This window comes from Pleurodeles waltl, chromosome 8 (genome assembly GCF_031143425.1).
Source record: "Pleurodeles waltl isolate 20211129_DDA chromosome 8, aPleWal1.hap1.20221129, whole genome shotgun sequence".
Lineage (NCBI taxonomy): Eukaryota > Metazoa > Chordata > Amphibia > Caudata > Salamandridae > Pleurodeles > Pleurodeles waltl.
The window spans coordinates 1,192,186,021-1,192,199,014 of NC_090447.1; the positions used below are offsets into that span (position 1 = coordinate 1,192,186,021).

Sequence of the window (12,994 nt, forward strand, 5' to 3'; positions counted from 1 at the left end):
TCCTGAAGTTTCAGAGGGTGTTTGCTTAGACACCTCTTCACCTTCTGGAATTTCGGAAGGAGGTTGTTGTCTTCCTGATGATGATTTTGATGGAGATGTGAGACCTAAGGAGAAGAGGAAAGTGACCCATCCAAGTTGGTTGAAGGATTATGTGTTAGGGTATATTTCTGCCTCATACACGGACTCCGGATAATTTTAATGGGAATTTCCTCTTCTTATGTTTTATCACTATATGTTTGTTTTGTGTGTTGCTATTTTAATTTATTGTTCCAAGTTATTTATTTGAATTTACGGAAGGGGATGTGTTGTGTGTGAGTTAATTCTTAGCTTTATAGAATGTGGAGGCCGGTGACACACTAGGATTCTAGCGTCCCTGATGCTGGAATCCTCCTTGTGTCAGTTGAGCCTGGATGTGTCGAGGAAGCGGACCTGTTCCCTTGTTACCGTACTGGCAATCTAATAAAAGAAGATTCTCTTACCGGCGACTCTGATCTATTCCTTCCACACCCACTTCAATCAGCAATTTCAGGTTTAAAATTACTGCCACAGCACTTGTAGTCATGCCCTTAGGTGCGTTCTTCTGCATCGTCAGATAGCTATTGCACAGCTAACTTTTACCACAAAGTCAAATTTTGTTTTATGGTTTGTCAACCCAGAGAGAGGACTTCAGGAGCCCAGAGCCTCCCAGCAAAAGATAAGGTGATAGTAACTCAGATCCGTACCACCTACAAACACAAACCACACCAAACTATTCAACAAGTGTTTAAGCTAGCTCTGATTCTCAAGACTTTAGGAATCCCTACAATTCTCAGAGATGTCACTCGGAGATCATTCATCAAAAATGTTAGTCATGCACAACTCTTCATTTGGCCTGAATATCAACACTTTAAATCAAGTTGGCTTGGCTGACCTCAAACTGTACATCTCGAGATTAACCAAATGATAGTGGTCCTAAATCTGAAGTGTTTAAATCATAACTAAGATCGTTGCTGCAATGAAGGACACGATGGGGAAATTGGATAATGTTTATTATTCATTTTGGGCAGTTGAAATTGACTGCTTTGCTACTCCCCTTACTGAACGTTTTACAAGTACGGGGGTGTTCAATTGATAGTATTTGTTGTGGTATGGCAACTAAAATGTATTCAATGTTATGCCAAACAAAATTATTATAGTCGCTAAGCACAATGTGTTTTTTTTTTTAATTTGCGATAACTGGCACCCATCCTGCTTTGAATCTTTTTTTAGGAGGTCTGTTCATGCTGCAGTCCACAGACCACCATGAGGTTGTCAGCACACACACACAAACAAGTCGTGGGCAGTCTGTGCAACAACTTAACTCATTGGCTGCCAGCTACCATTTACAGTGGTTGTAAGAAATAACTCTTACTGATTAGCTGAAAGGGTGAGCAATCACATTTCTGAAACAACATATTCTTTCAGAAATCCTGATTGGCCACCTTTTCAGCCAAATGGAATCGGTCTCTCCATTACGATCATTCAGTTTGGCTGCTGGCATTCAATCAGAAGAGCACTGGCAAGCACTCACTTTGCAGGACTGCTGTTTGAGATCCATGGAGGCACCTGATCAATAGCTGTTTACTGTGTCCTGGCTTGGAATCTACCCTTTTCTCTATTTTGCCTACAGAATGGATTCTTCCTAAAACAAACTCCTCTCTGCAGACACACTAATGAAAAGGGCCAGATTACCCAATATTAGCAAAGAATTTTAATTAGCTCCATTTAATATAATGCATTTGTGATCTGCGCTGACTTAATGTGCCTGCTGGAAAAATAATAAATAACTTTTTGAAAAAACAGATGTCTGTAGTTATTCTGCTGCAAAGTGTAAAACGCAAGTTGTACATTCCTTCCATAGTCTTGAAGCAACATATCAGATGTATTCAGTTATTAATTATTATAGTGGTAGGAAAATGTGCCTTTTCCTATACACTATTTATGTTTTTGCTCTTATGGATTTAAATTTGGTGGCATATTTTGACTCTGGCTACTGAAATGCTGCTAAGCAACTCCATGATCATGGCGCTGAACTGGCTAATCTGACTTGGTGTATCTGATGGGCAGGTAAGAACTTTGTGCAGAGGCACATAAATTACATCAGTTGTTTCATGTGGACTGCATTGTGGACGTACACCACCCTCATAACTGTTTCTTGAAACATGACTTCAGGGCTACTCCTGCAAATGAAAGGGGTCTAAAATCTGAAATGTCTAAATCATGATGATGATCTTAGCTGCAATGAAGGTCACAAAGAGGAAATTGACCCTGAACGGCTACAGGCCCAGCTACACAAGCCCTTTATCAAGTTAAACCTTTTTGATATGTATAAAAGCCTACTTCAGACAGGTGCCTTGGAGCCCAACAGGCTTTGGTGCATAGTTTGTAGACCATGAGACCAACAAAAATATGCAGAACTAGGACTCAGAAGTGCTATTTATTGTACAAGCTGAAACTGCATTTCTGTTTTTGTAAAGAACTGCGTTACATATATATTATGCTATGTTATGTTGTTATGGCTCTTGATGGAGCACAATACAACTCACCCTCAAAGGGTCATTTCAGCGCTGAAGAGGACAGAATAAGGCAGTAGTAGGTATTCATTCAGAACAGCTTGAGATGTTTTTTGAAGCAAAGTCTGTGCAAGTACGAGTGAATAGAGGGAGCCTGTTCCAGCGTTAGGTGGCAAGATAGGAGCATGCCCACCCTCCAAATTTTGATGTACGGATACATCGAGGGCATAGAAGAAGTTAATTTCTGGACCTTAAGGCCCATATTTATACTTTTTTAGCTCCACATTTGCGTAAAAAAGTGGTGCAAATGCGATGCTAAAAAAGTATAAATATGGGCCTAAGTTTCTAGCAGGCTGTTAGAGGATGAGTCGGTCTTGCATATATTTAGGGCTTTTGCAAGACAATGTTTTATATGTCAGACAGAGTAGCTTAAACAGTACTCTTTTCCTAATCAGGAGCCGATGAGGCCTCTAAGAATGAGTGCTGACGAAGTACGAGGAGGCAGTTTATTGACCAGGTGGGCTACAGTGTTTTGTACCACTTGAATTTTTGGTAGTAGAGCTTCATTAGAAGCTAAGATTAAAGCATTGCCATAATCAAGATAGCTAATTATTACTGCTTGAGGTAGCGTCTTGCAAAAGCCCAGAGGAAGCCACTGAAAGACTTTTCTGAGAAGACGCAAGGTTTGGAAACAAGTTTCGCAGGTAGACCTAATTTGCTGATTCATTGACGACTTGTCATCCAGAAGTATGCCTACTTTTCTAGCTGTTTTGCTTGGAGATGGAGCAGAGCCAAGCTCTGCCGGCCACCAGTCTTTTGTCCAGAGAAGCTGAGATTTGCCAAAAAGGAGAATCTCTGTCTTGTCTCCATGTAACTGAAGGTAGTTGAGAGACATTCAGGTGGCAATTTTCCCCATGCAGACTACACATCGTTGTTTGACATTCTCAGTGTCCTTCCCAAAGGAAATGACTAGTTAGGTGTTGTATGCATAAGATACAATCTCAAAATCACATGACTTAACTATATGGTCAGGGGGATGAACATAGATGTTAAAGAGGTTGGGACTTAAGGTGGATCCCTGAGAAACCCCTTTGCCCAGGGAGAGGGATTTGGAATGGAAATTGCCCATGGAGACTCTTAGGACCCTATTACTTAGGAAGTCCTTGAACCAGTTAAGGGCGGTGCCCTGATTACCTATCTTAGAAAGACGCTGGATTAAGATGGAATGGGAGATGGTAACAAATGCCGCTGAGGTCAAGGAGAATGAGCATACCTGGATTTCTGGCATCCAAAGATAGTCTGATTGTATCTACTACTGCCAGTAAATCCTTTCAGTACTGAGGAAGGGTCTGAAGCCCAACTGAGAAGTGCCTGCCAATCAGGCCATGTTCATCCAAATAGGATGAGAGCTGCTTGTTGACATAGGACTCCAAGACCTTACCCAACAGAAGAATAAGAGATATAGGGCAGTAGTTGGCTGGCTCCATGGGGTCAGCATTAGCCTTTTGTAGAATCGGTGTAACGTGTGCTGTTTTGCATGGCCGCTGGATGGTGGCAGATGTTAGAGATAATTTACACAATGATGTACTAGTGAGCACCAATAGAGTAGCCAAGGTGATAATCACATGTGGAAGACAGGGATCAGAGGTGAGCCAGACTTTGGGGGTCATTTTGACCTTGGCGGACGGCGGAGGCCGTCCGCCAAGGTACCGCCGCTGAATGACCGCACCGCGGTCAAAAGACCGCGGCGGCCATTCAGACATTTCCTCTGGGCCGGCGGGCGCTCTCCAAAAGAGCGCCCGCCGGCCCAGAGGAAATGCCCCTGCAACGAGGACGCCGGCTCAGAATTGAGCCGGCCTAGTTGCAGGGGTGCGACGGGTGCAGTTGCACCCGTTGCGTATTTCAGTGTCTGCTTAGCAGACACTGAAATACTTTGCGGGGCCCTCTTACGGGGGCCCCTGCAGTGCCCATGCCATGGGCATGGGCACTGCAGGGGCCCCCAGGGGCCCCGCGGCACCCCCTACCGCCATCCTGTTCCTGGCGGGAGACCCGCCAGGAACAGGATGGCGGTAGGGGGTGTCAGAATCCCCATGGCTGCGGAGCGCACTCCGCAGCCATGGAGGATTCTGAAGGGCAGTGGTAAACCGGCGGGAGACCGCCGGTTTACCCTTTCTGACCGCGGCTGAACCGCCGCGGTCAGAATGCCCTCGGGAGCACCGCCAGCCTGTTGACGGTGCTCCCGTGGTCGGTGGCCCTGGCGGCCACCGGCCGCCAGGGTCAGAATGACCCCCTTTGTTTTTTGTTAGCTGGTCAAATATCTGTATTTGAGAGATGGGCTCAAACCTTTCAAATATTGCCAAAGTTTTATTACAGGGGGCATTTGTGGGGTCCACGTGAGTTGTTATGATGGCCTTGGTGTGACGGTTTTGATATATGTTATCAATTTTCGTTTCAAAGTAACTGGCCAAGGTGTTGCAATGTATCTTGGAGGCAGGGATGACTGAGGCACAAGCACATGGTTTAGTAAAGTCATTGAGCACCTTGAACAGTACTTTTGTGGAGTTTCCTGCTTGGTCTATCCTGTTTGTGCTATAGTAAGTATAAAAATATTAACATAGTAAGTATAAAAATATATTTCATTACTTTGGCTTAGGAAGCAGCTAGAAAGTACATCTTCATAGAATTTTGTTTCGGTTAAATGCCCAACTCAGTGGTTTACTTATATTTTTAATACATAGTCTACAGGGATGAGATGGTTTTTGCATACATTGTGCATCTCTCTATGGGGCTGGACAGTTTCCAAACTGGATCTGGAAGAACCAGTCCTCCACAGTGACTATACCTACATCTCCGTACTACAGAGACAAATTGTGAATGACAAGCAACATTGGCCATTTAAAGAACAATGGGCCTTTTGAGGCGGCTGACCTGCTGGATTACCACTGGCAGGAAGAGAGTGGGAGGTTAATTGCAGGTACTTCCACTTATACCAGGAATGGGAAGGAAAGGGAGAGAATAGTTGAGATCATGTGGCCACATAAAGGCAAGCAGGACATCTAACTGTAGCAGACATGATTATAGCGTAGGTCTGTTTTTGATGCTTGCCTCTTTATACCTCGGCTGGCTGCAGTAATCCCAGCAGGTGGCTTGTGGCCAAAGCCAGTCTGGGTAGATTCTCATTTGGGGGTAGGGGGCATGTGCGAGACCTTATTGTAATAGACTATCTAATAGGTGGGGTGGAGAACCAGATAAATGAACTGACTGGCATCTTTGAAAACGTCTGGGATTGTTTTGTAGTAAAGTTAAAGGAAGTGTTGCAAATGATGGATAAATTGTATGAGGGAAGTTCTTAGGGCACAGATATGAAACAACACTGGTTACTACACAGTGACTAGAGTAAGAGAGGCTTGCACTCTAGAGACTTTGGAACACTACTGTACTTGACTTGAAGAGACACAAAAGTCTGCCTGCTGTCTATTTAAGAGAAAGCTAAGACATGGAAATTTGCCACTCTTGTATCCAAGACTCTAGGGGTTCTTCTCAAATGGTCAGATCAGTGAGGTTTATAAGATAAGAGGGCACCCGGTTAAAATAAATTAGAAAACCTCGTGTCATTGGACATGTACGTGGCCCAAAGGAAGCAAAAAAGATTAAGAAAGAATTAGTGAGCCCAGTGGTACTGGACTTGTAAGCAGGCCAAAGGATGCTGACTTCTTGGAAGAAGGAGCCAGCAAGCTTAGAGGGACTTGACTCTCTGCAGTGGCACTTGGGAGATGGGAATCCTGGAAAAAAGAATCAGCTGTTCCAGTGGGACTGGACTCTGCAGCTTATAGGAAGCACAGTAGTAGTGAAGTCTGTCTCCCCCTTGGATTTGTAGTTTGGACAACTCGGGAGAGATCCTGAAGGTATGGTTCGATTCGAAGCATCCAGAAAGAACTTGAGCAACTTCTAACAAGGTTGGGAGACCAATTTGACATTGGCCCTGAAGCAGAGGTTGTAAAGACATCTGTCTCACCCTGGATTATGTGGCTTCTGACACTACCCCAGAAATGAGCTTGGATGATAGAGAGCATTTCAGTGCACCAACCCGCAATGCCCCTCACCCTTACCTTGTTCTCTCAGTCTGTGAAACAGCAGTTTGCTGGTAAGTGTTTTCTGGATATAAACAATATTGTATTCAGCTTCTGCATTAGCATTTTGCATTTTCTTTAACAATGCAAACCTCTGGATCACCATTACCAATGTTTTTTCAAATCAAACAACTTTATTGGGCTAATAGTAGGCCACAAAAGTACACAAAGTTATAAAATCGTCCAATTTAAAACTATAAATAGCATATCAATACAGGGAGTGCAGAATTATTAGGCAAGTTGTATTTTTGAGGATTAATTTTATTATTGAACAACAACCATGTTCTCAATGAACCCAAAAAACTCATTAATATCAAAGCTGAATATTTTTGGAAGTAGTTTTTAGTTTGTTTTTAGTTTTAGCTATGTTAGGGGGATATCTGTGTGTGCAGGTGACTATTACTGTGCATAATTATTAGGCAACTTAACAAAAAAAATATATATACCCATTTCAATTATTTATTATTACCAGTGAAACCAATATAACATCTCAACATTCACAAATATACATTTCTGACATTCAAAAACAAAACAAAAACAAATCAGTGACCAATATAGCCACCTTTCTTTGCAAGGACACTCAAAAGCCTGCCATCCATGGATTCTGTCAGTGTTTTGATCTGTTCACCATAAACATTGCGTGCAGCAGCAACCACAGCCTCCCAGACACTGTTCAGAGAGGTGTACTGTTTTCCCTCCTTGTAAATCTCACATTTGATGATGGACCACAGGTTCTCAATGGGGTTCAGATCAGGTGAACAAGGAGGCCATGTCATTAGATTTCCTTCTTTTATACCCTTTCTTGCCAGCCACGCTGTGGAGTACTTGGACGCGTGTGATGGAGCATTGTCCTGCATGAAAATCATGTTTTTCTTGAAGGATGCAGACTTCTTCCTGTACCACTGCTTGAAGAAGGTGCCTTCCAGGAACTGGCAGTAGGACTGGGAGTTGAGCTTGACTCCATCCTCAACCCGAAAAGGCCCCACAAGCTCATCTTTGATGATACCAGCCCAAACCAGTACTCCACCTCCACCTTGCTGGCGTCTGAGACGGACTGGAGCTCTCTGCCCTTTACCAATCCAGCCACGGGCCCATCCATCTGGCCCATCAAGACTCACTCTCATTTCATCAGTCCATAAAACCTTAGAAAAATCAGTCTTGAGATATTTCTTGGCCCAGTCTTGACGTTTCAGCTTGTGTGTCTTGTTCAGTGGTGGTCGTCTTTCAGCCTTTCTTACCTTGGCCATGTCTCTGAGTATTGCACACCTTGTGCTTTTGGGCACTCCAGTGATGTTGCAGCTCTGAAATATGGCCAAACTGGTGGCAAGTGGCATCGTGGCAGCTGCACGCTTGACTTTTCTCAGTTCATGGGCAGTTATTTTGCGCCTTGGTTTTTCCACACGCTTCTTGCGACCCTGTTGACTATTTTGAATGAAACGCTTGATTGTTCGATGATCACGCTTCAGAAGCTTTGCAATTTTAAGAGTGCTGCATCCCTCTGCAAGATATCTCACTATTTTTGACTTTTCTGAGCCTGTCAAGTCCTTCTTTTGACCCATTTTGCCAAAGGAAAGGAAGTTGCCTAATAATTATGCACACCTGATATAGGGTGTTGATGTCATTAGACCACACCCCTTCTCATTACAGAGATGCACATCACCTAATATGCTTAATTGGTAGTAGGCTTTCGAGCCTATACAGCTTGGAGTAAGACAACATGCATAAAGAGGATGATGTGGTCAAAATACTCATTTGCCTAATAATTCTGCACTCCCTGTACTTCATCCGTGTATACATCCGCTTATCTATTTTTTAATAACACAACATAATTTCTAAAAAAAAAAACTCATCTTCCTTGCGGGGGTAAAATAAAATCAAGTTTAAAATGCATAACATTTTATTATAGACATGGGGCAAATATATAACTAAGTACAGAAAAACAAATCTCAAGAGATGACAGGCTCTGCATATAAAATAACCCCTGTTTATGAGACATAAAATGCTGCTTCACTAGCATGTAACGTAAAAAGCACAACCTAGGTGACTTGTACAATGTGCAAAAAACATATTGTGCAAAGTGGACTGGGCTGTATGTTCATCACATGGGCAAAGGGGCAGGAATAAATGCCAAGAACAAGCAACAGCAAAAACCACAAAATAGTGTACTGAGCTCAACCTTAGCCTGGTCAGATAAAATCAGTATTTCAGATTTGTAATCCATGACAGGTATGATTCCATCCACATAATAATGCAATTTTCAAGTATTGTGTGACCGTTGTTATATCCAAAATATTAACAAGTGTGGATTCCTCTCTCTGGGTATCATACCTCTGTTTTAGTGTTAATCTCGAATCTGGAGCGATCTGTTCTGGGTTATCTAAATAGAAGTCACACCTGAGACTTTGAAAAGTGTTTTTTATATAAGATACCCATGGAATTGATGTCACATTATCCAGGCTAGGGCAGTCTAGCAACACTTGCCTGCAGAAATGTGCTTGAGGGGTACTCCATATCTTTAACCACAAATATAAGGGTGCCAACGTAATACGATTTTCTATGTAACCAACTCCTAATTCTGTAGGTAGAACGAAACTCGCAGAAACTCCAGGGGTGGCAATAAGTCTGCCCAAAAATGTGTTTTCCACAGTTTGAAGTTTCCCTGCAGCAGCAAATCCCCATACTCCTGTGCCGTACACTACTATATATTTCAACTAGCTCCTGCGCAGGCTTCTGTCCCAAACTAGAAGCAAACCTGAAAATAGCCTCGGCCGCAGATCCCATTTTTTGTGGTCTAGCAATTATTAACCTGTACCATTTCATATTTTTATCAAATAAAAATCCCAAATGTTTTTTGTTTTGCTGTCATTTTCATTGTTACATTTTCCTTATATTTGATAACTTTGTTTGGGAATTTTACTTTTTGATTTCCTGACTGCAGTTTTGAGTTGGTGCTGCTAAAATACGTTACATGCTTTTTCTGACGTAGGCCTGACTGAAACCAGGTTTTGGTTCTTAGGAACTGAGTCACTTAATTTTGTGGGGGCACTTGCATTTTCTCCCCCTAGCTAGTATTGCAGATTATTTTTATTATTCATGAATAAATTAAAAGCACTAATGTGCCTCAGACCAATGCATTTCTTATTCACCACAGGTCGGCATCAAAAAAGTATTTGCTGAAGTACTTCCCTCACATAAAGTTGCAAAAGTGGAAGAACTCCAGAAGGAGGGTAAACGAGTGGCAATGGTTGGAGACGGGGTCAATGATTCTCCTGCGCTAGCCAGAGCCGATGTTGGCATTGCCATTGGAACCGGCACTGACGTCGCCATTGAAGCAGCTGATGTGGTTCTCATCCGAGTATGTTCCTCTGCAGTTCAGTTGTTTCATTGTTGGCCCATGCGGTGATTTGTTAATGTTCTGTTTGTTAACATAAGTCATTTTACAATATTTTCTTTGCAGAACGATCTTATGGATGTGGTTGCCAGTATCCATCAATCTAAAAGGACAGTGAGAAGAATCCGAATCAATTTTGTCTTTGCACTTATATACAATCTGGTTGGTGTGCCAATAGCTGCAGGTAGGCAAATTCTACAATTTGTGTTTCTCCATCAAAAATGACGTTGTGCTGTTTAAGCAATAAGATAATAAATGCACATATGTTTTGAAAGTAAACTACTACCTTCTCTCATTTGATGGAAATGTTTACATTTCTTGTCATACGGAACCAAATGTAAATGTATGGATGGTGGAAGAACTTTTATACTTCACAGTGCATATTGGATATCCTTCAGACTACCATAAGTAAATGAGAGAGAGATATAGCAACTAAACGAAGGGTAGTGACTGAAGAATAGAAATAGTTGGATAGAAAAGTGAGATATATTGAGGCAAGAGCTTTGTGCACAAATTCCATCTTGAACACCCAGATTTAGGAAAGTTGTGTATTAGTAAAGCCTTCTGTCTTCCATTTAGTCAAACTGTGAAATGCATTACCTTAACATGTGTGGGTTCCACATAAACTGCCTTTATTCAGGGGCATTCAGGATTAAAACTCATCTTTTCTAAATTATATATTAATTGTCAGATAGTTAGTGCTTGGATGTCTCTTCATTAGTTTAGTACAGTAGAAGTGGATGATGATGATAATGGGCCCCAAATAATGAGGAGAGAGTGAAAAAGAAACCAAAAATGTGGACAGTGCTCCTCATCTTGGAATCTTTCAAGCCTTCCTCAGTTTCATATGAGGCACACATTCAAAATTCAGACACCATTCTTTGATTTTGTCTTGAGTGTCACAGTAAAAACAAACGTCACTGCCACTTTCTACTACTTGGAGATTTCATCTAATATACACACCTCACCTGGGACCTACTTTGTCACCCTTCATCAAGGAACTCAGAACCCTGACACTATACATACCAATCAAGCATATTCCTAAGAATCAGTCTGCCTTTTTAAAACTGAGGTTTATATACCTTTCACATGAAATAACCATTCCACTCCCTAACTTCATTACCAATGTATAGTTCCGCACATCACCACAACTGCTCTTAATTGACTTCCAAACCACCATTGATAGTAGATTACCAAAAGTCACAAACATCTCTGCCAAGCATATACTACTATCTTTCAATAATGCACACCATCTGAGCTCTCAGGCAACATGACCCCCACCTTCTTCTAATCTTGTGCAACACAAATTCACCCTAACAAATGCAGTAAAATCCATGTTCACTACCATAAATTACCATCTTGCCGCCAAACTCACAACACAAGAATCCATCTTTGCACTTCATTCCACATCATCTCACGTGCTAGGCACCATATTAAATGATTCCCACCAATTGTAAGACAAATTGTGAAACTTCTTTATTTGTAAACGTTGGAGGCGGCACGCTCTGGTTGCCTCAGGTAAGACCCCAGACAAGCATAACTTGCTACTCCCATCAAGTGTGGGTGATTACACTTAGGGGGTCATTCTGACCCCCGCGGGCGGCCGAAGCCGCCCGAAGACCGTACCGCGGTCAAAAGACCGCGGCGGTCATTCTGACTTTCCCGCTGGGCTGGCGGGCGACCGCCAAAAGGCCGCCCGCCCAGCGGGAAAGCCCCAGCACCGAGGAAGCCGGCTCCGAATGGAGCCGGCGGAGTTGCTGGTGTGCGACGGGTGCAGTTGCACCCGTCGCTATTTTCAGTGTCTGCCAAGCAGACACTGAAAATCTTAATGGGGCCCTGTTAGGGGGCCCCTGCAGTGCCTATGCCAGTGGCAAGGGCACTGCAGGGGCCCCACGACACCCGTTCCCGCCATCCTGTTTCTGGCGGTGAAAACCGCCAGAAACAGGATGGCGGGAAGGGGGTTGGAATCCCCATGGCGGCGCTGCTTGCAGCGCCGCCGTGGAGGATTCCCTGGGGCCGCGGGAAACCGGCGGGAAACAGACGGTTTCCCTTTTCTGACCGCGGCTGTACCGCCGCGGTCGGAATGGCCCCAGAAGCACCGCCAGCCAGTTGGCGGTGCTTCCGCGGTCGTTGGCCCTGGCGGTCCATGACCGCCAGGGTCAGAATGACCCCCTTAGTGTCTAACCTGTGCTCTCCCTTGGGTAGCTTGGCACAGAGCAGTCAGGCTTATCACAGAGGCAATTGTAAAGCAAAAACACAGCACTTCCCTGCCACAACCACACTGCACAGCACAAATGAGACTTTTTGTATAAAAAGATTGTATTCAACACACACCTTGTCAACACAGTACAGGTATCATGTAACTCTGGGCCTATGCCCCACTTTGCAATGGAAGTCACGATATAAGGCCCAGCTGTGTTAAACACTTCTGCTGTATGTACACATGAGAAAAATGTTACATTCCCTCCCCACACACACATAAGGTGGTAAACGTTGTCAGCACAAAACCTGCACTAGCATTCCCCACTATCAGTGTAACCCATAAATTCAGGGTGCACCCTGGTTCCTAACGTTAGCAGCAAAATGTACATACAAGGTTTACAACACTTTCATGTAGCACTTCGGCCAAAGCCCCACTAGTAAGACATAGTGCCAACTGTAAAAAGTCCCTGACAGGATAAACGTGACCAGCAGCACTACGGTACTGCGTTTGCATTCACCTGCACTCACTCCCACACATCCACTTTGCACTGCAGTGCGGTGCCATGAGCATCAGCCAGCGGGTGAGCACACTCACTTGTACGCACTTCCTCCTGGCACCCTAATGCATTGCCCTGATATCCGGTAACTGGATGCTACTGTGTTTGCAAGCACTCTGGGTCCCAATCCGCCCCTCACCCCCTAACCATCATCGGCTATTCCGCCCCTCCACGAACCAAAGA

The 12,994-nt window shown here is 43.6% G+C and overlaps 1 protein-coding gene across 3 annotated transcripts in view; it reads left to right on the plus strand.

The window, feature by feature from the left end:
• ATP7B (ATPase copper transporting beta) overlaps positions 1-12,994 on the plus strand; it is a 515,812-nt gene that overhangs the window by 482,623 nt on the left and 20,195 nt on the right. For all 3 annotated transcript variants that reach the window (XM_069205459.1, XM_069205457.1, XM_069205458.1), the window contains 2 exons: positions 9,813-10,016; positions 10,119-10,236. In XM_069205459.1, coding sequence (XP_069061560.1) covers positions 9,813-10,016; positions 10,119-10,236 — 322 coding nt within the window. The remainder of the gene's footprint in view (positions 1-9,812; positions 10,017-10,118; positions 10,237-12,994) is intronic.